General features: G+C 34.2%; 7 protein-coding genes and 1 non-coding gene across 15 annotated transcripts; 4 read left to right on the top strand and 4 right to left on the bottom strand.

The window, feature by feature from the left end:
* Positions 1-3,941: 3,941 nt before the first annotated feature.
* Y44A6D.6 (uncharacterized protein) lies at positions 3,942-8,907 on the top strand (the record flags this gene model as incomplete). Its single annotated transcript, NM_075614.3, has 7 exons — positions 3,942-4,037; positions 6,991-7,095; positions 7,817-7,879; positions 8,292-8,415; positions 8,462-8,590; positions 8,644-8,721; positions 8,774-8,907. 7 exons carry the CDS (start codon positions 3,942-3,944, stop codon positions 8,905-8,907), a joined length of 729 nt encoding a protein of 242 aa, NP_508015.3.
* A 2,420-nt stretch (positions 8,908-11,327) lies between these two features.
* On the top strand, positions 11,328-12,500 carry Y44A6D.7 (Bm594; the record flags this gene model as incomplete). 2 transcript variants are annotated; one of them, NM_001129579.2, is made up of 3 exons in its annotated part: positions 11,328-11,496; positions 11,558-11,659; positions 12,369-12,500. In NM_001129579.2, the coding sequence occupies 3 exons, from the start codon at positions 11,363-11,365 to the stop codon at positions 12,475-12,477; spliced, it is 345 nt and encodes a 114-aa protein (NP_001123051.1). The 2 variants fall into 2 exon arrangements, with proteins under 2 accessions (NP_001123051.1, NP_001294739.1); NM_001307810.1 differs by lacking the exon at positions 11,328-11,496 and having other exon boundaries at positions 11,643-11,659; positions 12,369-12,477.
* A 245-nt stretch (positions 12,501-12,745) lies between these two features.
* Positions 12,746-13,157, top strand: sshk-1 (ShKT domain-containing protein). Its single transcript, NM_075615.4, has 2 exons — positions 12,746-12,840; positions 12,905-13,157. The coding sequence occupies exons 1-2, from the start codon at positions 12,759-12,761 to the stop codon at positions 13,075-13,077; spliced, it is 255 nt and encodes an 84-aa protein (NP_508016.1). The 5' UTR covers positions 12,746-12,758; the 3' UTR covers positions 13,078-13,157.
* On the bottom strand, positions 12,861-13,043 carry T03D8.8. Of its 2 annotated transcripts, none has more exons than NR_131706.1 (1): positions 12,861-13,043. The 2 variants fall into 2 exon arrangements; NR_131707.1 differs by having other exon boundaries at positions 12,861-13,007.
* A 16-nt stretch (positions 13,158-13,173) lies between the features above and the next one.
* Positions 13,174-16,934, bottom strand: T03D8.6 (the record flags this gene model as incomplete). Of its 2 annotated transcripts, NM_001136433.4 has the most annotated exons (9): positions 13,175-13,524; positions 13,582-13,738; positions 13,786-13,872; positions 13,990-14,314; positions 14,365-14,687; positions 14,829-15,248; positions 15,321-15,509; positions 16,356-16,504; positions 16,678-16,934. In NM_001136433.4, the coding sequence occupies 9 exons, from the start codon at positions 16,687-16,689 to the stop codon at positions 13,255-13,257; spliced, it is 1,932 nt and encodes a 643-aa protein (NP_001129905.1). In that variant the 3' UTR covers positions 13,175-13,254. The 2 variants fall into 2 exon arrangements, with proteins under 2 accessions (NP_508017.2, NP_001129905.1); NM_075616.7 differs by lacking the exons at positions 16,356-16,504; positions 16,678-16,934 and having other exon boundaries at positions 13,174-13,524; positions 15,321-15,475.
* gcy-22 (Receptor-type guanylate cyclase gcy-22) lies at positions 16,722-21,666 on the bottom strand (the record flags this gene model as incomplete). Of its 3 annotated transcripts, none has more annotated exons than NM_075617.5 (17): positions 16,722-17,086; positions 17,131-17,225; positions 17,279-17,552; positions 17,772-17,964; positions 18,010-18,083; positions 18,131-18,586; positions 18,644-18,904; positions 18,950-19,211; positions 19,259-19,458; positions 19,564-19,721; positions 19,770-19,910; positions 19,956-20,126; positions 20,171-20,293; positions 20,337-20,569; positions 20,621-20,753; positions 20,798-20,904; positions 21,415-21,666. In NM_075617.5, the coding sequence occupies 17 exons, from the start codon at positions 21,630-21,632 to the stop codon at positions 17,009-17,011; spliced, it is 3,177 nt and encodes a 1,058-aa protein (NP_508018.2). The 3 variants fall into 3 exon arrangements, with proteins under 3 accessions (NP_508018.2, NP_001263952.1, NP_001263951.1); NM_001277023.4 differs by having other exon boundaries at positions 16,752-17,086; positions 19,576-19,721; positions 21,415-21,632; NM_001277022.3 differs by having other exon boundaries at positions 17,009-17,086; positions 19,588-19,721; positions 21,415-21,632.
* Positions 21,667-22,162: 496 nt separating this feature from the next.
* Positions 22,163-24,347, top strand: grl-14 (Ground-like domain-containing protein; the record flags this gene model as incomplete). Of its 3 annotated transcripts, none has more annotated exons than NM_001270026.2 (6): positions 22,163-22,548; positions 22,993-23,218; positions 23,271-23,484; positions 23,530-23,674; positions 23,751-23,975; positions 24,023-24,347. In NM_001270026.2, the coding sequence occupies 6 exons, from the start codon at positions 22,285-22,287 to the stop codon at positions 24,269-24,271; spliced, it is 1,323 nt and encodes a 440-aa protein (NP_001256955.1). The 3 variants fall into 3 exon arrangements, with proteins under 3 accessions (NP_001256955.1, NP_001256956.1, NP_001256957.1); NM_001270027.3 differs by having other exon boundaries at positions 22,285-22,548; positions 23,530-23,668; positions 24,023-24,298; NM_001270028.3 differs by having other exon boundaries at positions 22,285-22,548; positions 22,993-23,212; positions 24,023-24,271.
* sbt-1 (Neuroendocrine protein 7B2) lies at positions 24,319-25,485 on the bottom strand. The gene is made up of 3 exons (NM_075619.9): positions 25,381-25,485; positions 24,719-25,050; positions 24,319-24,672 (listed from the first exon to the last, which is right to left on the bottom strand). The coding sequence occupies exons 1-3, from the start codon at positions 25,450-25,452 to the stop codon at positions 24,441-24,443; spliced, it is 636 nt and encodes a 211-aa protein (NP_508020.1). The 5' UTR covers positions 25,453-25,485; the 3' UTR covers positions 24,319-24,440.
* Positions 25,486-26,194: the final 709 nt, after the last annotated feature.

Here is a 26,194-nt window from a genome sequence, read left to right on the forward strand (position 1 = left end):
CTGGATGATACGGAAACTGTGAGAAATTTGTCTTTCACCAGAACCCCGCAAATTTCTTTCTGGAATAACTCAAAATTAGAATATTTAATTAGAAATGAAAAAAAACAGGTGAAAAGGTCCGGCTTCAACATTTTTACTTCCATTTTTCATGACGAATTGAGTGCTGAAACGTGTTGAAATTAGGTCTTCCATGAGGTCGCCGCTATGCCACCTGCGCTGACCTCACGGCGTCACTCACGCCGCTTGCATCCGTTTGTATAGTGTGGCGCGGAACCCCGACCGTGTCGGCCGCTTCCAAATAACTACCTTTCACATTTCATTGCACACACTTGTTGAAATTTCTAACTAGGGAATGGTGTTACCCCTGCAATCGCTAGGAGGACAAAACAAACTTTAAATGACAGATGAGGTCTTTGGCTACAAAAATCATTTTTTGGAATCTGCTTAACTCTGCCCCAAAGCTGAAATTTTCGGCCTTAAAAAGTAGTCCTCTTTTTGCTCAAAATGCCGTTTTTCGTGTGTAGAAGTGGCTACATAAAAGTTTGGAACTGCAGCCGCCGTTCGAATGGCCGATTGGTGAACTCTCGTGCTCATTAATCTAAAGGTCACAGGTTCGTTCCCCACTAGGTATTAATTTTTTTTTGAATTTTTCCTCTAGCATGAAATATGCACAAAAACACGGTTTCTTTCGTTTTTTGGTAACTTCGGAATAAATTTTTTGGTTCCTGGGAATCATAAAAGTAATTTGGAAACTTTTTGGAAGTTTTCTTTTTTTGATAAATTTTCACTTTTCTCCCACCTGATGTATGCACATTTTTTTCTTCAAAAATAATTTTTCAAAATTTTTTCAAAAAGTGTTTGGTTTGAAAGAGCAGCATTAGTTTGGATATTTCTACGATTTTGGAGGATCAAATGTCATTTTTAGGAGAAAACCACTGTTGTTTTCTCTAGAGTTTTTCACGAAAAGGACTTACTTTCAAAGACTTCCAGCTCCGTTGACGGGTAAAATAAAAAAAAGTTGTCAACTGCAAAGTTGTTTTAAAAGTACCAATAAACAAATTGTCAGTTGAATCTACTCTGCTAAATTTTATGGGTAGAGAGATATAGCTAATCGAAGTGAAGCTTTAACTTACTTAATTACTAATGTCCATATCTCTCTACCCATAAAATTTAGCAGAGTAGATTCAACTGACAATTTGTTTATTGGTACTTTTAAAACAACTTTGCAGTTGACAACTTTTTTTTATTTTACCCGTCAACGGAGCTGGAAGTCTTTGAAAGTAAGTCCTTTTCGTGAAAAACTCTAAAGAAAACAACAGTGGTTTTCTCCTAAAAATGACATTTGATCCTCCAAAATCGTAGAAATATCCAAACTAATGCTGCTCTTTCAAACCAAACACTTTTTGAAAAAATTTTGAAAAATTATTTTTGAAGAAAAAAATGTGCATACATCAGGTGGGAGAAAAGTGAAAATTTATCAAAAAAAGAAAACTTCCAAAAAGTTTCCAAATTACTTTTATGATTCCCAGGAACCAAAAAATTTATTCCGAAGTTACCAAAAAACGAAAGAAACCGTGTTTTTGTGCATATTTCATGCTAGAGGAAAAATTCAAAAAAAAATTAATACCTAGTGGGGAACGAACCCGTGACCTTTAGATTAATGAGCACGAGAGTTCACCAATCGGCCATTCGAACGGCGGCTGCAGTTCCAAACTTTTATGTAGCCACTTCTACACACGAAAAACGGCATTTTGAGCAAAAAGAGAACTACTTTTTAAGGCCGAAAATTTCAGCTTTGGGGCAGAGTTAAGCAGATTCCAAAAAATGATTTTTGTAGCCAAAGACCTCATTTGTCATTTAAAGTTTGTTTTGTCCTCCTAGCGATTGCAGGGGTAACACCATTCCCTAGTAAGTACCCACTTACCCCTAACAAAATTAAGAGGCGGTTAAAGCCGATTTACACTTTTGATACCGTCTCAAATATTTTTTCCCGTATTTTTTCAACGTTTTGGAGGGAGGTGTAAGGCACCATAGAGCAATTTTTCATTAATTTTGATACGTTTAACACTGCATGAATTTTGGCTTTTTGTCGACGTTTGATGATTTTTGGGAGCATTTAGTTTTTTGAAAAAGTCTAGTTTTTGGGTAAAAAATCATTTTCAAAAAAAAATTCTGAAACAGTTTTTGGCAAGAATGAAAATTACTTATTTTTCATCTCTTTTTATTTTGAAAGTCACCAAAAGTAACTTTTTTGAACATTTTCCAATTTTTTGGTCATTTCCTTGGTATCTTTCTAAAATCAAAAATTCGGTATATTCAAAATGCACTTCCGTGTCTCTGATAATAATGTTTTCCAGTGAATAATTGAAAAACTGCCCATTCGTTGCTCTCTGCTTCTCTTTCTTGCACCCCGTCTCCTTAACCATTATTTGCACTTGAATATTCATTGAATTGAGTAGCATGATTATCCACTCATTTTTTTTCGTCCTTATTTTTTTTGCATCGTTGTGGGCGTTTTTTTTTCTATTTCTATTTATCCCCCATTTATGGAGCACAACAATTTTATTTTTTCAGAACCAATTTTCAGCGAACCCATCTTCCAGAAGTGGCTTGGCTTTTTTGGTAGATACCTCTTCAAAACTAAAACACATGTTGTTTTTCGATTTTTTCTAATCATGGAAACAATTTGAAGCAATTTCAAAAATTTTTGTCAAAAATTTTTATTTGAAACGTTTTCTGAACTTCTGGAAAACTGCTCACAATGGCTGAATTCACCAATTTAACATTTTGTAATACACTTTAAACGTATTTTCGGTGTCTTCATGTTCTGTTTCAAAATTTTAAGTTCAGACAAGGTCAATTATTTTGAAAGCTTTAAAAATTTCGCACATATTTTTTTGAAAATGCCTCAAAGTGTTCCCATGAAGACATTAGACTCAAAAAGCGAAGTTTTAAAACAAATTTTCAACTCAATTCATTCTGGAATAGTTCACTAGAACAATAGCTATTCCTCTACTTCATCAACAAATATATTCGAAACATTTTGAACAGATCAAAGCTCAAGCAACCTTTCAAGTGTCATCTTCCACTTTTTAGACATTCGCATTCCTTTTTTCCTCTTTTTTCTTATTATTACTCTCAACTTTAATTTTTTTTTTCATCATTTCTCAGTTGAATTCAACTTCTCACTAACTTTCTCACAGACTTAGAATCTTAAAAGTCGTTTATGCCTTACGGCTAATTTAGTTGTTTAGCTGTGTTGAAAATTTTTTTATTATCAGTAAGAGAAAAAATTGACTAAAAATCAAGTTATTTCCAATTTTTTTTAGACGTTCCTATGCGAATTTTTAAATGATTGATACATTTTTCATTTTTAGTTGAAAAATTTGAGTTTGCGATTCTTTTTTAAACGAATTAAGAGATTTTAAATTTGCATTTTTTGGAATTTTTGGAATTTGAAATTTTCAGAAAATTGGAAGTTATGAACGTTGCAAATTTTACGATGCTAGAAATCAGGTACTTTTGAAATTTATAAAATTGGGAATATAAAGCTTTTTTTAATTTTTGGTTTTTGGACTCCCTTTGTAATTTTGGGCATGTATTTTTCTCAACACATTTATCATAAGTGCTCAAAAATTCCAAATCAAAAAGTCTTTCCCACCGTTCTCGAGACCTGAGAATTTTGTGTCTGAACTAACACAAAAGAAGTGTAAAAGTGTGTCTCCTATCCTTTTTCAATACAAAATTTTCCATTATAATCGCACATAAAAAGCAGCCGTAAATCTAATTTTGGAGTGACATAAAAGATGATCCTTCAAAAAATATACTTTTTTTTCTTAACCGAAATTTAAAATTTTACATTTTCATTCCTTTTCTTGTTGGTGTAATACGTTTCTTACAGAAAAATTTCAACGCAAAAAAAGCAACAAAAACTTGAAACTATGAGTAAAAGTGAACTACATGCTCTTTTTTCGAAACGACAACAGAGACACTCTGAGCCAGCAGCATTGACACCTGCTCGAAGGATTCAATTGAAGGTAAGGAACATTTTACTAGCGTGGCCTAGGCTGATCCACGGATCAATTCTGGTCGGAACCTCTTGATTCCAGCAATTTTTGTGGCTGAACGAGACAAATCAAAATTGTAATTGGTGGAAAAAGAAAATTTGAAAATTTCCAAAAACTTTCAGCATCAAGTCCAAATTTTTAGTTTTTTATTTAAATTTTTGAAAGATTCTGGCGTAAAAATAAAATTTTAATTTTTAAGATTTTTTTAGACGTAATATTTGAAAGAATTTCAAATTTCTGATTAGTTTTTTTTTCAAAATTGTTGACGAGAAATTTAAAGTTGGAAATTAATTTTTTTTTAATTTAGTACACCCCAAATTATTGCTGCGTGTTACGATCTATTAAAAATTTCAACTTTTCCATGTTTTTAGAATTGTTGAGCATTGCAAGAACGTGACGTAGTTGTTCTGTTGATTGCAAAATAGCTTAAGCCTTGGCGAATTTATAGAAAAATAGAGTATTTAAATTTGTGCCAAGAACATGTAACTCCAATTTCAGTTTTTATTTTTTCATTTAAGTTTTATACATCCAGCAAACAGTGAAAACAAACAAAAAGTGAGAAAAGACGTCAAAATTTACGAGCAAGTCTGAAGACGTTTATGAAATTCGAGACATTGAAAACATGTTTGTTTCGTGGTTTTCTTTTCCCAAAATGCACACAAATCACATTGGAATCCTATTCAAAATTCAAAACTCAAAATTTTTCTTGGCAATTTGACAAGTTTAAAATTTTCAGAACTATCACGTCATCAAATGTTTTTCCGAAAATTTAATCATAGAGTTTTAAGCTGAAAAATATTTTTCAAAACCCTTTAAAAATTCCCTAATTTTATACTAAAGCTTGAAATCACGAGATTCATTTGTGCCCACACCACTTTTTTCTAATGCGCCCCCAAAGAAAATCGCATTGAAGCGCGCTTGCATCGTTTGTTTTTCTTCCACGGTAGCACAGAAACTAGATGGGTTGGTTTATGATACTCAGTCTGAAAACCTATATTGGCTGCTATCTCGAAAACTAACCACAAATTTGATTTTGCGATGCATATGAAAAATGACCGCAAAAAAATTGTCTATCTTTTCTATTAAGTAATTTTTTGATTGAAAATTTCCTAACCGGTCAAATTTGTGTTTGTTAGGTAGAGCGTGTTTGCGCCCATCTAGCTGCTGTACCACCGTGCTTCATTTATTTTGAGCTTAATTTAGTTTTTTAAAACCAGTTTCATTCATTTTTGTCGAATTTTTAGCGGGTCTTTTCTGAAAAATATTTATTTTCAAAATTGAATGAAACGTTAAAAAACTGGATTCGGCGAAAATAAATAAAATATCTAAGAAATTCAAACGATGCAATTTTTTTGAGTATTTTCACATCGATATTCTGAATAAGGGAAAAGTTCTGAGTACTTTTAAAATATTTCCCAGATTTTGGTACCCACCTTTAAAATTAAAAAAAAAACAACGCGTGCTTTTTTTTCAAAACGAGAAGTGTTTCTACAACTATTATATAAAATATTCTGAAAATCACAAGGTACTAAACTTTTTTTTAAGAAATTTTTAAGAAAAACTGAACACTTTTTCTAGTAAAAGCTTACCACTGAAGTTCTCGTTAGCTTCATTCAGCAATTCACTATAATCCTTTTCTGAGCCGTTGGAAAAACGAAACATGACGTGAAAGGAACAATAGGATATATATCAAATTCCACACTTTAACTTCTTCCATTCACTTCATTTTTAAATTTCGGACTTTTTATGATCTTTGATGTTTTTATTATTTCATGCTGTATCCTTACTAGTTTGCCCGCCTTTAATCATTAATTATGTATCTATTTTTGCCTAAACAACGAAAAACAGGAAAAGCCTTGATTCTTCTAGCTTTTTCCATTCTTCAACTTTAAAAATGTTACCTATTCGCTTAAATACTTACAATTCTGATGCTAACCAAGAGAGTGAAAAAACCAAAAAGGTGAAATAGTTATACTTAAAGAGGCTAAACAAAGTTTAAAAAATAATTGTTAAATTTTGCGCCAAAATTTGAAATTACACAAAAACATTTATATGATAAAGTGAACATGCGCCAAATTTCTCTAAACAATATTTAGTTTGACTTTTGCCTTTGAAATATATGAAATTTTAAATTTTAGATATATCCAAAGAATCGTATTCTCTTCACAATTTTATAGAATTTAAAAATTAAATTTCGTTATATATTTTTTTGTACTTTTTCAAAAAACCCTAAATTTTAACTTTACGCGCTTAATAAAATTTATATTAAAAAGTAAAAATATTTGGGCCAAAATGCAATTGTATTTGATTATTGAATTTCCAGTTGAAAATTGTTGCATTTTGAATTGAAAGTAATCCCGTTTAAACTATAAAATATGGCTAAAGGTGGTGTAGTCGACTTTTTTAAAAATTGTTTTATTAGACTTGTCCTAAAATTAGTTAAAATTTGAAATTCTAGTTAAGGCCGCAGCGGCTGGAAACTAATTTTTTGAAATCACCGTCTAATTTTGGGTATACTAGTTAATTATCTTGCGTTTTCAACTCTATTTAAAAATTTTAAAGTCGATGGACGAAGAGATTTGGCAAAAAAAAAAGTAAAATCTCTTCGCCCATCGACTTTAAAATAATTAAATCGAGTTGAAAACGAAAGATAATTAATTTCTATGCTCAAAGTTAGACGATGATTCCAAAACTAATAGTTTCCAGCCACTGTGACATCGACAAGTTGTTCAAATTTCAAATTTTACCTACTGTTAGGTTGTTTTTAGAGCCGCTATAACTTGAGAAGTTTTCAAGAAGTTTCATTATGAAATTCGGTGTTTTCAATGTGGAGTCTAATAAAGTAATTAAAAACATTTGACTACACCTCCACTAAGAGTTTGATTTTAATAAAAAATAAACTACGTTCAAATTCCCATTTCAGAAACCCCTAAATCGACCTAATCGCCGTGGAGATAATAGAAGTTTTTCCGTTACGAGAAGGACAATTACCCGATTTCGGAGCAAATTACTTCTTCTTGATGCAGATGTACGGTGGTTTTTCTTATGGTTTTTTATGAGCAAACATATTAAAAATAATTATTTTCAAAAAATAAAAACGACTCGATTATTCGCATCGGAAACTCGAGTTAAGTTGTACAGGAAGTATGGCTTCAGGGTTTTAACATTTCTGTTGGAATATTTAAAAGCTCTTCCTGGACTCTTGTGGTTTAGTTCTTTTGTTCTTTGTCTTCTTTTGTCTTCATTATTTGACACCTTTCTTTTTTTCGGACAATAGATATTTTCTCGACTAAAATAACCTGAATTTAGCCGAAATCTTTATATAAAAGTTTTGAACTTTAAAACTTGATAATTATATTTAAAGAAAAGTATTTGGACTGAAAATTGCTTTAGAAATAATTCTTCTGAAATATTTATTTTTTGCTGAATTTTTTCGCCATTTTTTCTGAAACTGCAAAAAGTGATAAAATTTTTCATAACTTTGTTTAACCATTGAAGTTTTATAAAGCAGCTCGCATGAATACACAAAAACAGCATTGCTTCTCCGATTTCACCGTTTTCTATTGGCATGTTCCATATCCCTTCCCATGTGTTTTTGCCATACCGATCTTTTTTTTAAATAAATTTGAGCTTGATCAATTAAAATTAAAATTAGGAAACTTTACTTTATATCAACATATTTAACTGAAAAACTGGTATTTCTAGATTTTAAATCAACATTTATTCCAAAAATAGTTATTTTTTTTCAGGAAATGTGTCTTTGTGGATTGCTCAGTATCACACATTCAGTTCATTTAATTTTATGCATTGAGGTAAGACTTTCGGAATGTAAAACTTCTAGAAAAAAGTTCAACTTTCGCGCAAAAGTATTGGACAATTGAAGTTAAATTTTCCGCCGAAGCACTAGAAAAATTTAAATAACATCTTCGTTATCTGGAAAAAACTTTATTTTCTAAAACATTTTTTTTTTATTAATTTTTCTCCAAAATTTGAAAAAAATTAATACTAAAATCACTACTCGATTAACTATTATATAATTATTGAACAAATCTTTGAAAAAAATTGAATTTTCGGCTCAAAAAAACAAGTTTACCAACTTGAACGAATCTTTTAACATTTATATCTGGTAATTACGGTCTATTTTCTATCATTTGAAGCCAAATCTCCACGGACAATACTCCACTTTTAAAAACATCCACAACAATAAATTAAATAATTCTTTAGGTTTTCTTCGCATTGATTCTTCTTATCCAATCGCCAGATTTGCTTACAATGAACGGAACGTATTTTTATTTTTTGGGATTTTTCGACGGTGGCGGATGGTTTTTCTTCGGGTTACATGTTTCTCGTAAGTCAAAATGTTACGAATCCAAAATATAGAGAAAAACGTTCAGTATGTGTAACTTGCTTAATCTCATCGGCTCTTCTCTACATTGGCTCGAGGTGCCAAATGCCGTTTTTAATACTTCCGCATGTCTTTTGGCAGTCCACTTTTATTGTCATTTCTGTTCTTTCGATTATTCGTGAGTTTAGAAACAATATTGATTTTTATTGAAAATACGTATACTAATTTCAGTTCTCATGGCATTGGGGTTTAGCGGTAGAATGCTGCTACCTTCTAGCATAGTCCTAAGCTCAATGATGGCTTCTGCAGGTAACGTCAACATTTTGTAAAATTTGGAATTTTTTTGGAAATTGTTTTTCAGGAGCTTGCGAAATGTGGTGGTGTCTACTGTCAATAGCTTATTATCGTCATATTTGTGATAAAAGGGATCACCCGTTCTCTACATCAGTCTCACCAGATCAGGATCCGCTTTGTGCAAGAGATAGTCTGGTTTAATTTATTTTTTGTTTTTCATAATTAAAAAAAATTGTATTTAGGCGGGTTTTCTTGTTGAAAAAGCATACGATTTACTATGAAATGAATTATTAAAGATTTAAACTGTTTTCTCTCAAACAATCGTAGTGAAAAAGTCAAAAGTGGACGGCAATCGGTGTTTGGCAATTACTGAAAATGCCAAAAATTTAAAATTGCCAAAGGTGCCGGTTAAATTTTCAAAAAATTAAATTTTCAAAAATTCAAAATTCAAAAAACAAAAAATTCAAAAATTTTCAAAGAGTTTTCAAAACTTTTAAAGGTGGAGTGGCGCCAGTGGGGATTTTGTCTGAATGCATTTATAATGATCCAAAACAACCGAATATCATAATAAAACACTCCAAAAATTTTTAGATTTTTCATAATTTCCGGTCAAAGTATTGGCCTACTGCCAAAATTTTGAAAAATACGAGCTGTTGAGGAAATTTGAAGAAATGAGATATGTTTCGACCCCTACAATGTTTTAATACAAATAATTTAAACAAAATTAAAACATAAAAATGTCGAAAAAAATTGTTTTTTAAACTGCTTCCAAAATTATGAGTGGCAAAAAACTGAGTAATTGCCACTTTTTGACAGTAAATAAAAAAATTTCAAAATTGTTTTGAAAAGTTTTATCATGATATTTGGTTGTTTTGGGACCAAAGGAGTGGTTTTTAACAATTTCTCCACTGGCGCAACTCCACCTTTAAAAATTATACATGAAATTCGAATTCCTGAAGAACGGATCGTCTAAGTATCCTTAGTAAGTAAGTAAGTTATTTATTCATATTTTTTACAGAGTTTTCACTCCTCAAAATGCCTCAAATCTCAATTAATAAATTTGTATGAACAATTAAAACTTTTGTATTTTCGATAAGTATTCTTTAAAACTTCAAGTTTTGATATTGTGCCCGGTTTTTTATTCGTTGAAAAAGATGTGAACTTCGCGAAAAAATCAAAATTACTGAAAATTTATGAATAACAATCTCTCCACAAAATTCTAGAAAAAATATCTTTAAATTTCAGGGTTTAGAAATAGCTTTTCAAGTGTTGCAAAAAACTTTCCAACTTTCGGCAACTCTCGCAAACTTTGCGCCAACTTTCGCTCAAAAATTTTAACTAGTGCTTTTTGAAATATGATTCACTTCGGTGACAGCAAAAAGTACGGATGCTTGTAAAATTTTTTTGAAGTTTCAAGTGGATTATAAAAAATAAAATTGAAAATAAAAATAAAAACACTTTTCAAAAAACAAGTCAGTTCCCCCTCGTTCTGCCACCCCATTCTCACCTGTTGGTTATACACTAAAAAAGCTCATAAATCGGGTGATGCTCATCCTTTCTTTTTCTCTATTCCTCTTCTTCTCTATTACTCATTTTGCTCCAATTTTCTTCATTTTTTACTGGATTTTACTTCGCCTGAGGCAAGTTTTTGCGGCCAATTTTCTGACGAGAATTCCTCAAATTTTCCTGTGTGTTTCCGTGTTTTCATAGCCAATAAAGGCTTGTTAAATCCTCGTTTCCTGATAGTTTTTTTGCGGAGGAAAATTTGTGAACAGAAAATCTAGGACCAAAATGCTGGCCTCCCGGATAACCCAATTTGGACGGAACTTGGATGTCTTGTCTAGCCTACCTTATGTTGCCTTTTTTTTTCGTTTTTTTTTTGGAAATAGCTTAGTGTCTAGGTTGAAATAGAAGTTTGATAAAAAAGTTTGATTTTTTTTAGATAAAAACAATTTCGAACTTTAAGAAAACGAACGGCAGAATTTTGACCTTAAACTTTTATAAAAAATTAAAAATTTGGTGTCTGCGAAAAAAATTCATAAAATGTTCGATTGAGTTTCATAAAAAATTTTTAAATAAAACTTTGAATTTCGCTTCCAAGTTTTCTGACCACGACGGTTGTTGAAGTAAAAAATTCGATGCAGGGGTGGGCGGCAATTGCCGTTCGGTCAATTTTGTCGACCAAATCGGCAAATCTGCAAATTGCCGGTTTGCCGATTTGCCGGAAATTTTCAATTCCGGCAAATTGCCGATTTGCCGCAAATTTTCAAGCCGTCCACCACTGATGTGGCTCATTAGGCTCCGCCCTCAACAGGGGCGCGGTTTGGGAGACTTTATCTAAAATTTTTGTGATGCAAATAAAAAATACTAAAAATTATTTTGACTTATTCAAAACAGAGTCCTTTATGACAAACAGCAATACGCATAACTTTTGAATTCATAGTTTTAGGGAACTAGGTTTGCCAAAATCAAGTTTTGCAGATATTCCTAGACAAGCAGTAGTCATACTTTGTCATTGTCACTATACGCATCACGGGGAAGACCCCAAGACTCCCATTAATAAATAATCAACCACATATACACCCATCCGTTCATTTTCCCACATTTCTTGTCCCATTTTCTTGTCACAGGATTCTTTAAAAAATAACTTGTGAGCATGTGCTGTATTCGTATATTTCAGACACCTGGCACAATTCTAGCTCAGTTGAACGAGTATCGTGAGACTTTATATATTATATTTGGAATTACCTGTTTGGTTTCATGGTTATGTTTCAATTTATGGGCGTTACGGTAAATATTTGTTTTTTTTTCTTGGGGAATGAATTCAAAATTTAATGTAATCAATTTTTAGTGAATTTTTCTGCCCAACAATATTCAATTCTAACTCTTCATCAACACTGAGACATTATTCAGAAGATCACCTAACTCGAATAAAAATGCAATACATATCCAGGTAAAGTAGAATAAGTTTTTTTTTAAATTTTAAACTTTGAATTTCCAAAAACAAAACATAAAAAAATTACCATACAATTTTTTAAATTTTTTAATTTGAATTCAAATATTCTTGAACACTTTCAAAATTTCGAATTTCAGGCCAAATTTTTTTTGGAATTTTTACTGAAATTTTAAACAGAAAAAAGTTTTCGTGCCAAAACCCCTTGAAAATTAAATTTTGAATTATGTCTCAAGTTTTTTAAAAATAATATCGGTTTTATTTTTGAGCCTTGGATGGGGAGTAGAGTTTGTTGGTATTTTGCTTGAATAGAGTAAAACTGGCCCAAACCACCAAATTTCATAATGAGAAATTTCCCCATTTTTCTAAGTCGCAGTCACTGGAATTTAATTTTTTCTTTTCTGATATTATCACCATTTAATTCATTTTTTGGTAATTTATCTCGCGTGAATTCGTTGAGTGAGACAATTTTTAGGCCGATAGGCATCTAATTTTGATCATTTTTGATCAGATAAAAAGCAAAATTTGGCTCTTGTTTTTCGAAATTCCGACCCGCCATGAAACATTTTTGGACATTTTTTTTTGAAGTCAGTATGTATGAAATTCGGTGGTCTGGGACCAGCTTTAGACTATTGGAGCAAAATACCCACAAACTCAACTCCCTCTTTAAAAAAATCTTTAAAAAACAAAAATTCCATGTTAATTTCAGCGGACGCCTGTTGACTAATCTCACAGCTTCTGTATCTTCCTTAAATCGTCGACCTTCGCTGAATTTTTCTACTGATCATCATCATAATCTAGAGATTTTTGTGGTTTGATAAACATTTTTTATAAATTTAAATGTGTTCGAATTTTGAATATAGTTTTTCTCTGCTTGAAAAACAAATTAATAAAACAAATGGGCAAACGATTTACATACATTATTGACTGCAGAACAAAGTTAGTTATCAAAAAAAGTTTGCCGAGAGCTCAAGTGCCCTACAAAAATAAACAAGCCAAACCTGTGTCAACTATGAATAATTCATGCATATTTAGATTTTTGCCGAACTTTTCATATAAAAATTCCTCTCATTTGAAAGTTTTCCTATTTTAATTCAAAATGAAGCTTCTTGCTCTGCTCTCATTCTGTCTTCTGATTGCATTTGCTTACTCCCAATGTTGTTCTGGAGCACCCTTAGGAAGTAAGATATATAAATAAATAGTCATTGTGATGGTTTATTTGAATTTTCGAAATATATATTGCAGTGTGCATCAATCAGCATTGTCCAAATGGAACTATGTGCAATAACAATTGGTGTTGCCCTGGATGCTATGATACATGTTCGAACTGTTATATGTACACTGCTTACTGTAATAACCCATATTACTCGTGTAGTATGAGTTGCTGCAAGGCAACTTGTGGGCAATGTCATCCATGATTATTGTTTTTTTTCAAAGAAAATAATTCAGTTGAAAGTATGTAGAATGAATCAGTAAAAGATCATGTTATCATTGAAACAAAATTTTGTGTAGAAATTTTAATATTATAATAATTTATTAGTTTAAAAATCAAACAAATACTTTTTCGCATACCCATGTTGAAACAATAACAAGTATTAAAAACCAGATGGTTCTTGATCAGTTTTTCTCCGATAATCTCCACACGCATAAATACCATCGTTCAATACATTAACTCCTTGAATAATACCCTCAAATCCCGTTGTGTTCCGGAACTTTTGTAGATATTCGCTCTCAAGAATATTCTTCATATTGATTGGAAACTCGTCGTCCAATTGAGTAATATCTGGTGTGAACTGATTGTGAATCATTGGGGCGTCAATAGCTTTTTTGATTGAATCATGGAAAATGAGAGACCGTACGATGGACTGAAAAATAGATCGAATGAGCATGATTTTTGAGTCACAACAATTTTTTTGAATTACCTTCGCCAACGCGGAAATAATTTTTGAACCGCCTGAACCTCCAATCACCATTCTCACTTTTTTTGTGACATGATCAAATATAACCATTGGGCTCATACTACTCATTGGGCGTTTTCCAGGTTCAATGAAGTTTGTCTCAGATGGAGCGAAACCAAATCTAGAAATTCATACATTAAAAAAACTCAAAATTTGAAAAAAAAATACCCATTCTCCATTCCCGGAGTGCTGAAGTCGTCCATTTCATCGTTCCACAAAATACCATATTCAGATGACTCAACGGCGGCTCCAAACCTGAAATAATGAAGTTAGACAATTTTTTTTACCTTTTGCACTCCGCCGCGCACACCTAGCGGCGCGAGGTGTCGGCATTTCGCGCCTCGTTCAGCTGTGAGCCCTAATTCAAGTTACCATCTGTTAATAGTTGTTGTAGCAGATACGCCATTTCCATATTGATCCATCGCCGAGACATGGCTTGTACCATGATCTGGTGGTACGTATTGCGCAATTCCTCCATAATTTTTCGACGATTGAGCCTTATCAGTCATTCTATCAATAACCCATTGAGTGTATTCAGGAGTTGTCAAGTTCTTAGAAAGTTCAAGGGCACCTTTTACAAAATCATGATCTCCGAGGAGAGTACGTTGAGCATATGCAAACTTCATGGCTTCAATATACTTGTGTAACACTTTAGGATCATTGTAAATATCATCCTTGTGACCCTCGGGAAACAGTTCTGAAAATTAAGAATATGTATTTTTTATTTTGCGTTCAGTTGAAACTTACTACTCATTGCGGAAACAATAAGTTGAGTGACTCCAAAACTGCTCGGAGGAGGTCCGCCACACATTGTAAGCGTTCCACGGAAATGATCATTTGAGTTGGAGTTCACATATTCACGAACTTTATAATTGGCCAAATCTTGTTCGGTAATCAGACCACCCCCTTCCTGGAATTCCTTGGCCAATGTTTTTGCCATTTCTCCGTGATAGAAAAGTTGAACTGGGTTTGGAGAATTTCCGAGACGCTCCAACGTTTTTGCCAATTTTGGCCGTTTGAGAAGATCGCCAGATTGGTATGTGTCATTAGTTTCAGGGTTGATCCAATGTCTGTAAAACATTGATAATTTTATTGAAGAAGCTCTGAAATCATCAAAATTATGCTAGATTTCGAAAAATTATATACACTTTTTTACTTTCGGTTAAAATATTACTCCATTTTCTTTAATCATGGAAATTGAAAAAACTCACTTTACACTGGGAAAGAGTCTGAAATGTCTTTCCTTCACTTTCATGACAGTCGCAAGATACGGAGATACCGGATGCCCTTCTCTAGCTAGCTTGACTGATGGCTGTACCAACTCCTTCCATGTAACTTTCCCGCTTCCAAATTTCTTAAAAATATGCCAATATCCTGCAATTTCTCCAGGAGTTCCTGCGGCTTTGAATCCATACTTTGATCCATCGCTATCGTTTAAGAACATGTCACGACTAGCAGCCGCCGGAGCAGTTTCTCTAGCATCAATTGAATAACAGTCTCCTGACTTCTGATCAAAGTATGTCATAAGAAAACCTCCACCAATTCCAGAGCTTTGAGGATTCACTACTCCAAGACAGAACATAGAGGCGATTGAGGCATCAATTGAATTACCACCTTTTCTGAGAATTTCTCTGTAAAATCGCGTTTTAGATTAATTTCACAATAAACACACAGCAATTAGCTGAAAAATTAAAGCTGCTTACCCTCCAATTTTCGAACATGCTGCATTATCTGAAGTCAACGCAGCTTTTTCAAATTTCCGTTCGATTGCATTTGATGGTTCCGGCCACACAAATTCTTCTGCGCGTATTGCGATGGGCGTGGCAAATAGTAGTAATAAAGTTAAAAGTGTAGCCATTATGAGAAGCACCAAGCCGAGACGCCACACAAATCTGTAATTTCGGATATTGACGCTGTTGTGCAATTAATGCTCATAATGCTTTAATTTCTCTGGAAAATCTCAATGCTGTTAGATTCAAAAATATGCTGTTAGATTCAAAAATAAATACAAACGATCTTTGAAAATCATAGTGAACATAAGATCGATGCATGTGTGTGCGCGCGCTAAATAACGGCGGCGAATATTGACGAGACGGTCAAAAACATATCAAGAGAGAAAATGGAAGGCCGGCAACCCGCACAAAAAAGGCGGGCAAAACTAGCTGCAGTGGTCAATTGTCAATTCCTAAGAGACATGTTTTTATTTGCATAGACGCACCCATCGGCAGTCCAGTCAGTGTACACAGAAAGGATAAGAGCCAAAATAGGTTTAAAAAATAAGTTAGTTTAGAAAACATTGAACTGCCATTAGTCATCATTTTAACTTCCTTGATTTTTTTTTTAATTTTCAGCGTATTTAAGTTTTTATGAAATTGCAGTGAATGAAAAATGGAGTTTCAAAAATATAAATTGTATCCAGTTCAAATCTGGCATTGAATGACACATAATTGAGCAGATTAAAGATAATTGTAATTTAGGAAATTTGTTAATTTTTCAAACACGTTTATCCAAAAAACTGGGTTTCAAGTTAGAAAAAATAGCGAAATGATAGTGACAACAATAATGATGACAAAAGTGGTCATCTTAGATATCCAAAGATATCATTCTGATATGGCATTCTGTTGTAACACAAAACTGGTTTTCGGCTAGTTTTTACTGATCATTTATATGCATAATGACCTCGTTTCGAGATTTATTATATAAACTTCAGATAACCTGACAATTTTATAAAATCTCACTGTTTAAATCCTGATCCAGTGACAATTCTCAATGTAGTGCGGGTTCGCTCATTTTCTCTATCTTCCACAATGTCGAATTTTGCGGCTGATATAGAAGTTATAGTAGTGTTAGGTGTAGTGGTATGAATACGAGTGACAAAACCGTCGGTCTGAAAAATGATTCATAATGCACTTTTCTTAAAATTTTGCATTTAATTAAAAGTAACGAATTCCTGGTTTTTCCAAGTCTTACTTAATTATTTCGTAATGAAAAAAGTACATGTTCGAAAGTAAGTTTCGAAAGTAACTAATAATGACGTGTTATTAATTGAGTTGTACTTGCCTTTGTTGTCATAGACTGAGTTTTGAATAGGATCACAAATATAATATTCCGAAAACAATGTTTATTGAATTATATATTTAATAATGGCATCAAACAATAGCATATGAATAGAAGAGAAAGTGCGCATGTTCTCTCTTTGAATTCCTGTTCCGAGATTCGCTTCGCTGATATGAATATATCGAAAGCGGGTGAAAATAATATGACGGGGAAAGAATATGATAGCCGGCGAAAGATGTTGGCGCTGGTTGAAATTAGTTTTTTTTTTGGTAGGAATAATGTTTTATCATTGAACATGTGATATGAAAGAATTGGATAAATCACTAATAATGGGTTAGATAGATTCTCCATTCTCCTTCGCCTCTATTTCATCATCTGTCAATAACCAATGCGTTTGAACTGCACCTTTTCCCTGAAAAAAAATTTTATTTCGATAATTACTACATGTAAAATTACTTTGACAATCACTTCTCCTCTTGGCTCTGTTTGATAACCACCTATAACTTCTGTTAGGAACTTCATGCATTCTGTACTTATATGCACTCGACCAGCTGAACATAATATATTATATATTTTCACAAATTCCTAAATTTCCGAAACTTACGTTTTCCATTACTTTCCATCCTACTTGCAGTATTAACGGAATCCCCAAACAAACAGTATCTAGGCATAGTCATTCCAACAACTCCTGTTACGACTGGTCCTGTATGTAATCCAACACGAATGTTTATTCGTTCCTTTGGCAAATGGGGTACACGGAATGTTTTTATGGCTTTCAAAAGGGAGAAGGACATTGATGAAATTTCTTTTGCGTGTTCATTTCCGTTACGATGTGGTAAACCGGAGACACATAAATATCCATCACCAATTGTTTCTACCTGGAAAAATTTGCCGGAAATCGAAATTGCCGGAATTTAAATTTCCGGCAAATCGGCAAATTGCCGGAATATAAAATTTCCGGGAAATCGGCAAATTGCCGGAATTTAAATTTCCGGCAAATCGGTCAATTGCCGGAATTGAAAATTTCTGGCAATCGGCAAACCGGCAATTTACCGAAATTTGCCGAACGGCAATTGCCGCCCACCTCAGATACAAACCTTGTAAACGTCATGTTGTTCAATGATTGCATCGAAAGTTGTGTACAAGTCATTCAAAAGATTAACTACTTGAAGTGGAGTGCATCTTGAGGCTAATGTCGTAAATGATACGACATCGGAAAAGAAGATGGTGACACAGTCAAATGTTTCAGGTTCTACTGATTGCCCAAGTTTCAATTTTTCAGCCACTTGTCTGAAGTTTAGATTTGATGAATCTAAACTTATAAAAGCGACTTACTTAGGCAACATTCTGTATAGTAAAACGTCACTTCGCTTTTTCTCTTCAGTCAATTCTTTCATCCGGGCTTGAACCTGAAATTGCACACTGTGAAAGTGCACTTGAAAGCGGATGAAAATACCTCATCCTCCAAATTAGATGCATATTGTTCCAGTACATTGAAAACGTGATCCATCAAATTAGACGAACGGTTATGATTCATACTCTTCATTAAAGTCTTGATTTGTTCACTTGTTGGCCGTTGATCAGGATTTTCGTTCCAGCAATCTCTAACCAGTAACGACATGCTTCCATTGTGTTCATCTTCAGTTTCCAAGGATGGTCTTGGAGGGCTTCTGCCTCCTTTTTTAATTTTATAAACCAACTCCTCAATATCGAATGTTTCGTTCTCAAGATCCCAAGCGCTTTTCTTAGTTATCAGTTCAGAACAAATTATCGCGAATGAGTAGATATCCATTTCTTTTGTGATAGGTAAATTCGTATCTCTAATGTGCTCTGGTGCCGTATGTAGAAAATCTCTTTGTTCTTTCACTTCATACTGTTTGATTGCGGACAATCCAAAGAAACTGACTTTTACCTACAAATTCTATGATTAGTATGGTTATAACCGTTCAATTTTTAAGAGGATGCCAACCTGCCATCTTTCATCAACTAAACATGTAGAAGAGCTCAACCAGCCATGGGGTCCAATTGGAGAGTGATGAAGGTAATAGATAGCATCTGCGACGTCACGCATTAGAGAATATTTGAAAAACCAATCCATTTGAAGTGAGCCCTTAGCTATAACATCTTGAAGTGATCCTCTTGAACAATATCTCCAAATGGAAATCAAAGTTGGTGAGTCAAGAGATAACCCGATGAATTTACACAAGTTGTCATTGTCCACATTTCGCATCTGAATTATTAAAAACCGATATTTGATTCTAAAAACGTTACACACTTTTCTGAACATAGCTCTGTCATTTTTGGTAAAAGTTGCACGGAAATTATGTTTTCTTGCCACAACGGAATCATTATTCAAAAAATAGAAACTGTGTCGTTCTGTGTCTTTCTTTGAATTGATTGTCACTTTTGTGCTTGTGGTCACTGTAGATTGAAGACTTCGGGAGCTGTGCATTGTGTTTTTTTGAGGGGGTTTGACTAAACTGGAGAAGTGAACCTGCCACAATTGATTCAGTCTTTCCTCCTCTTGCCGTTTTGATCTGAAATTGTTAAATTGGAGAGAAACTTAAAAATATGTTATACATACCTTACTAAAAATACAATTGTAGAAATTACAGCAATTATCAAAACCAATGCAGCTGCAGTACATCCCAAAATAATTGCCAAATATTGGTCAGTGAAAGATTTTGGACAATCTGTTCCAGTGAAACCACAGATTGGAGTACTAAGAGGCACGGTTCCACCCCATGTGTCCCAAATTTGAGCAGGTGTAGCAACCAACGTTATCTGAATATAAGAATTGAGTAAAACAAAAATATTCTCACAGAAAACGAAAATTTAGACAACGCCTTTAGGCAATCCAAAGTTTTCTGTGAACCAACACAAAGTCACATAGTAATTCACGCTTGAGGCTACCGGATCCTTCGAATCATCTAGATCTTCTGTTATCTGCATCACAATCATCTCCTTATCAGTTGAGTCCAAATTATAGACAACAAATAGTGGGGTACGAGTGCTATTCTGATTAATTATGACCTTTCCAGTGAAACCTGTATTCATTGCAAGTTTTTAGAAAATATCAACTCGAATGGTGATACCTAAAAATTCCATTCCTTTCGCAACTTCACAAAATTCGGTCCCCGTTGGATTAGGGTTTCCAGTTGCTATGGAACGATTCAATGCATAGGCATAGAGAAGTAGAGCATCACCTAATGGTCCAACTTGTGACACCGTTGGATCTCAAAAAATTGTAATTTGACGACCTGGGAGATATTATAACTCACCTATATTTGTACAATTGGGACAACTAAATGGCGGTCTAGAAAAGGCGGCTCGAACTTCTTGCACAAATGTTGTAGTATCATTGTATTTTTGGTTATCCATCACGAGGAACTTTCGGGCGGCTCGAAGTGCTAAATCGTTTTTTCCATCGGTTCCGTTCCAAAACGACGAAGCTGAACATGTTCAAATTAAGTTTCTTCACTTAAGAATATCATACCAAATCCTGCTCGTCTAGATTCTGCCATAATATACACATACTCATCCCCGTCCATTCCATTTTCAGAAATTGAAATCATAAGGTTACGTCGGGCTTCATCAGACTCCAAACAGACAATAACAACTAAAAATATTTCATCAAAAATTGCAATTCGAAGGCCATCTACCTCTTGCCAATTCTTTTAAATTTCTGAGAGCAGTTGCATAGCTTGTGTTGGTAATCACGCTCATTTGCCTTCTGTATGTGATTGTTAGGTTATCGTTATTATTGACCAGTCCCTCGAAATCAGATATCAACGGCGTACAGCGAGGAATAAGATCTGATCTTGCCACGTAGTAGATCAACGCAATTTCCGTCCATTTATAGTACTCGAGCAGTCGTATCAAAGACGTCGCTTGGCTGGAGTATTTTCAAGTTCAAAGTTTTTGATCCAAAAATTTGAAAACTTACTACAAAGTGCTCGATGTGGTTGATGCAATTGTTGGATACTCGAACTGATTTAAAAGACTTGAATCAAACGGTGGGCCCCACAATATCAAAGGAAAGTCCAGATATTTCGCTACAGACCCGGCAACTTGCGCAGCTGAAAAATGAACATAGAAGCGTTTACTGGTACATCTCACATACGTCTAACACATGGGGGTCCTAGCACTACATGAGCATGACCCTCCGCATAATTGATGACTGACCCAACTGCATCCGCTTCTCGACAGTTAGTTAACACCCATGTTAGGCTGAAATTTAAAAAAAAAGAGAGATTTAACATCGTAATAGCTTATTAAAGGTGGAGTATCGAAATTTGAGACTTTGCTTTTTTAAACCCAAAATGACCCAAAACTATCGAATTTTGCAATGAAAAGTTTTGAAAAGATAACTTGATTTTGATTGAAATCAAATAACTATTTGATAAACATTGTGTTTGTTTATTACGCATTTATTCGTTGATTTAAATACATTTGTGGCCAGTGGGCACAAATAAAAGTTACATTTTTGTGCCCCACTGACCGAAAATGTACTTAAATCAACGGATAAATTTCTATAAAAGACCATAATATTTATTCAAGAGTTATGATTAAATAAAAATTAAGTTCCAGACGCTGTGGCACTGAGAAGTTTTTCAGAAATGTTCAAAACTCTAAAAAAGCAAAGTCTCGAATTTCCGTACCCGAGTATATCATCCTTTAAATTTGCTAACATTTGCAATTCGCGTGCATGTCGGGAAATTTCTCACATAGTTTACTTACTTCATAGTTTCATATCCTGGTAAAAGTCCATATTCAACAATTCTGCTCCATGCAACTCCGAGCGCTCCAGCGACCTGTCCCCATCCAATAAATGGAGCCAATTCCGTCGTATTATCGTTTGCGGCTAGAAATCCAACTTGAAGGACAGCTGAGTTCACAGGAGGTAGAAAATATGTTGAGAATAACAGGCAAATAAAACATTTTGATATGAAACTCATCTCTCAAGTTTTGCTTTTTTTTTTTTGCTAGTTTCGACTAATTCGCGAAAAATGGGAGAATCTTTCAGTATATAGCTTGTTATGAAAATTTTGTGAAATCCTATAATATTCAAAGACGTAGGTGTGGGAAGCCAAAAAACGGTTTAATTTTCTCGAAATCTCGAAATTCGAAATAAAATCACGCGTCTATGGGAAGCCCTTCAAATTCGAAGTGGGGCACATAAATGCTCGTAAAATGTGATATAACTGAAAATATATAAAAATAAACCGAAAACTCCATATGAATCACTGAATTAACGTCAGATAACCAGGAAAATGAACGATCTGTAGAAATAATTTGTCTTGGGACTTGGTTTTACAAATAAATAGCATTTTCTCTGCATAGCTTAAGCGGTCAATAATCATCATCGTTCCTCTTCGTTCAATTTTTCTTCAGAAAACATTAGCAAACAGGCAGTTTTCAATGAAAACGTGTGCGACCGTCCGTGTATTGTCTGGTTTTAGCCACCTAACCACTTGAACCACTTTTCTGATCCTGGACGACAACAATTTACATTGAATTTCACATCTTCTGGCTGCGGCTTGTTTAGCCTATTTTCATTTTTAATATTAAACATTTCAAGCCTAATTATCATTGATTTTGAATCTACAGATGATACTTATTTTGATAACTCTTGTGTTTGTTTTTCAAAAAACACAAATCTCTGCAAAAAGTGATTTTGAAATTTTGAAAAACGATTCAATATTTGACGGCGGAACTCAAGGCAACAAAGCTTTTCTGAAAACCCAACTTCTGCGAAATTTGAATAATTTCTATCCTTCTATCAACAACGGAGAGAAGTTGGAAATGTTGACTGGACGAAAACCAGAATTTGAAGACGATCGAGAGAGAAATCAAAATTTTGATGGGAACTCAGTGAGTTTTTTTTTTTTTTTCAATTTCTTGAAGGTACTAATCCACATGCTGAATTGCTTGCATACTCTGAAAATAACACCAAACTTTTTTTTTTCGTGATTATTAGGAAATTTCTTTTTGATATCACAGAAGTTTGTATGCTTCATTAAGCTTTCTACCTTATCTTCATGAAAACTTTGGAATAAGGAAATAATATTAAAAAAGAAGTTAATATTTACGTTGTGATTTATCAAAATTTGGGGTTTTATCGAAATAAATACATAAATAAATAAATCTGGGATTAGATTGCAAATCAGAAATGGAAAAATATTTTGTTTAGCCAAAGCCTTAACCTAAGCCCGTTTACACTTGAGCCTACGCCTTAGCCTGAGCCTAAGCCTACAACTAAGTCTAAACTAAGCCTAAACCTAAGCTTAAATAAAATTAAACAAAAAACGTTTTCAGGTTACTGAGCCTTTCCCCACACAGTACCCAACACTTATTCCCTACGCACGGGAGAGCAATCCCGAAGAAGAGCTTCAATTAGCCACTGCACCAACATCAAAAATTCGAAGTGAAGGGAGGATCACATCCGAACAGAAAATGGATTCCATCAGAGATTTCCGAATGAAACTGTACAAAGCTTTTAAAAATAGGCCGAAATTGTCGAGGATGATTAGAAAAAGTAATGGTGAGCAACTTTTAATAACTTTTAAAACTCAAATGTTTTAATTTTCTTCCAGTAAATGATGTAGTCGAAATGAATGATGGGTTTCCTACAATAATGGACAAAAACCGACAAATAATTCTCTCCAGAACTGAACCAAACTGGCAGTCATTGAATACTAGAAAACCTAATCAAACCTATGGGCGAGATCAGAATGGGAACTTGATTCCACTACTCGGGTTGGAACCAGCTGCGAATTTTGTGGATACAAAACAAGGGAGTCCAATAGAGTGATCATCAGTATCGCTTTGACTTTTAAAATTCTATAACTTTAGGCCTTACCCCCCAAGAGAGATTCGATATGCCTACCGTACTACGAATCGGCAGCCTGTTGTCTACGTTCCTTCTGCTTCACCCGTTAATCAGCCATCACATGCTTCGAATACTGTACCCGTGGCTGTCGCTTCATACCTAGTAACTGTATATTTTGAAAAACGCATTTAATCAAAAACTATTATAATAAAGCACGATATAAAATACCAGCATCTCTTTTCAGGCAAATCCATCATCACAACCAATTCAACTCCATATTTTGCCACCAATTCCATCTCCCCAGCCACAAATAATCTATCAACAAACGACACCATCAAGCCAATTTGTTGCTTATTCAACCTTTGCACCACCTATAGAGCCATCGAATGAATGTGGAAATGGTCAGTGCAAACCAGAATCGGATGAAGATAAATGCAACAGCCAGCGATTACGGGACATTATCTTCAATGTAAGTAAGTCCATGATTAACAGAATTCTAATTAAATCGAGTTCCAGAATATTGTTTCCGGCGATGCTGAAGCTTCCAAAAGAGCAGTTCAAAGTGCAGCTGAAGCTGAAACTGGTTTATTTTTTGATGCAATCTGCGGCACTGGTTTCTTCAGCTACATTGCACACACTGATGAGTTCTGTCTGGCATCGTCTGGTGGTGTCAACTGTTATGTTTTTGCACCAATCTGTCAAATTGATTCTCAAAATCAGCAGAAAAGGACTTCGAAAAAATTAGTTAAATTGAGCAAAAATTAATTCTTATTGAATAGCTCGGTCCACTTCTTTTCTACGGGTGAATGTTTAACAGAAATAAAGTTTTATTTCGGGTAAAGAAATTTACACTCGGTGGGCGCGATGGATGATGGACAGGGGGATAGGCAATAAAAGGCTTTTGATTATCAAATAAAAAATGTTCAGGAATTTTTTACCACGAATGTTTGCCATTCTTCTTCTGCATGGATCTCAATGGCTCTCCTTGAAGGTACGGGTTGACTTTGTGTGCTGAGCTTGGGATTGAACGCTTGCGACGTGGAACATACTCATCGGAGCTTCGCTTGTCATGGAACTTCTTTGCGATTGTGTTAGCGTGCATGTTGTTTTCTTCAAGGATTTTTTGGAGGGACTCACTGACGTCTTGAGCTTCTTTCTCGGCACAGCTATAACATTTACATGTTTAATTTAAATGTTCCACATCAAACTTACTTGAACATATGCTCCTGGTCGCAGATGCAGTGTTGATCTGCTTGGTAGTTTCTAGAAAACTCTGCACTGTTTTCAAACTCCTCCAAGCATCCGTGTTCCTTTGTGAACCCAACTGGGCATGGATTTGGTGGCTCGCAGTATGCGGGAAGAACGTTGTCTACTTTCACTTCTTGCCTCTCTTGGAAATTGTCCTCCTCAAGAAGTTTCTGTTCTCCCTCGCCAGCTCCACCAGAGATATGCTTGACTCCAAAAGAGGAGAGATCCGGAAGATTTTCAGAGTCACGTGAGATGAGATCAATGAAATCTCCGGATGGAAGAACAAAGTCTCCAGCCTGAAATTTTGAATTTTGAATAAGCTGACTAAATGTATACCTTTTCTTCAATTTTCCTTGAGTATCCTTAATCCGAAAAAAAATGGACTAGGAACACTAGATAATAATCTTAGTGTGAGTCATCACTAAAAATTTTGATTATGGCGGAAATAAATTTGCAATCCTTGAAACTCAACTTTCACAGTTTGAGGCTTTGGAGTTCATATATGAAAATTAATACAGATACCTTAATCGTTAAAAAAGTAATATTTGAAAATTTCAAAATCTATTTCACTTGCTCAGGAATTAGAAAAACACTAAGCCTACAAAACAAAATATGAGTTTACTTACGTTTTCCAAATCTAATCCATAGATAGCTGCAACTCCGACAGTAAAGAAAACCAAAGAAACGGCACCGATCATTCGGGCAACCGTGTTTGGTGCTGAAATGTGAATGCGTCGCTTTGGCTCTCCTGGCAGACGAAAAGAGAGCCGACTGCCAGAGTAGCAGACAGACGGTTATAGACCGAAAGGATTTTGAGGCTCGCAGAACAGCAGAGTAAAGACGCTGAAGAGAGAGGAGCTCATGTGCTCTTCTCCTCGCTCATGGCTGACGGCTTCGAGGAAAATCGATGAGCTGAAGGCGTTGTGTGAGTGTTTTGTGAGTTTTCATGTGAGTGTGTTCTCGCACGTCATTTTTTTGGACAAGATGGAGGAAGATGAAGAAGAAAAAACTGAAAGGAGGTCTAAAGCTCTTCTATTCGTTTCTATGATTAATACTTGGAAGTATAAAAAACAGGATATATTATGGGGTTTCAAAGATTTTGAGGACAACGATTATTGTACAAACAATTAATTTATTTTAAAATGAAACATTGTTTTTCATCGGATAAACATTGTAAAATGTCACAGCCTGTTTTTAACCATGTTCCATGTTCCATGTTGTTGTTGTGAAATAACTTGTAGTAATTCGCAAGTAAATTCACCCATGTTGGTTACGCAAATGTTGACTTTTTGAACATGTAATAAGTTCATCTGTTCAAACTATTAACTTTTTGAACTTTCCTTTGTAATCTCAGTTATCTTATCATTAAGTTTACAAGGTCTTCCGTTAATTCTTTACAAAGAAAAAAAATTAACCACCTTGATTGTAAGATTGAAAATT

This window comes from Caenorhabditis elegans, chromosome V (genome assembly GCF_000002985.6).
Source record: "Caenorhabditis elegans chromosome V".
Classification (NCBI taxonomy): domain Eukaryota; kingdom Metazoa; phylum Nematoda; class Chromadorea; order Rhabditida; family Rhabditidae; genus Caenorhabditis; species Caenorhabditis elegans.

What these genes read in the sequence shown, in the direction of transcription:
- sshk-1 (NM_075615.4), top strand. Translation starts at nt 12,759, where the DNA reads ATGAAGCTTCTTGCTCTGCTCTCATTCTGTCTTCTGATTGCATTTGCT. An exon ending in TTCTGGAGCACCCTTAGGAA is followed by an intron (nt 12,841 to 12,904) that starts GTAAGATATATA and finishes TATATATTGCAG; the next exon opens with TGTGCATCAATCAGCATTGT.
- sbt-1 (NM_075619.9), bottom strand. Translation starts at nt 25,452, where the DNA reads ATGATCGGTGCCGTTTCTTTGGTTTTCTTTACTGTCGGAGTTGCAGCT. An exon ending in ATGGATTAGATTTGGAAAAC is followed by an intron (nt 25,051 to 25,380) that starts GTAAGTAAACTC and finishes TCAAAATTTCAG; the next exon opens with GCTGGAGACTTTGTTCTTCC. An exon ending in GACCAGGAGCATATGTTCAA is followed by an intron (nt 24,673 to 24,718) that starts GTAAGTTTGATG and finishes TAAATGTTATAG; the next exon opens with CTGTGCCGAGAAAGAAGCTC.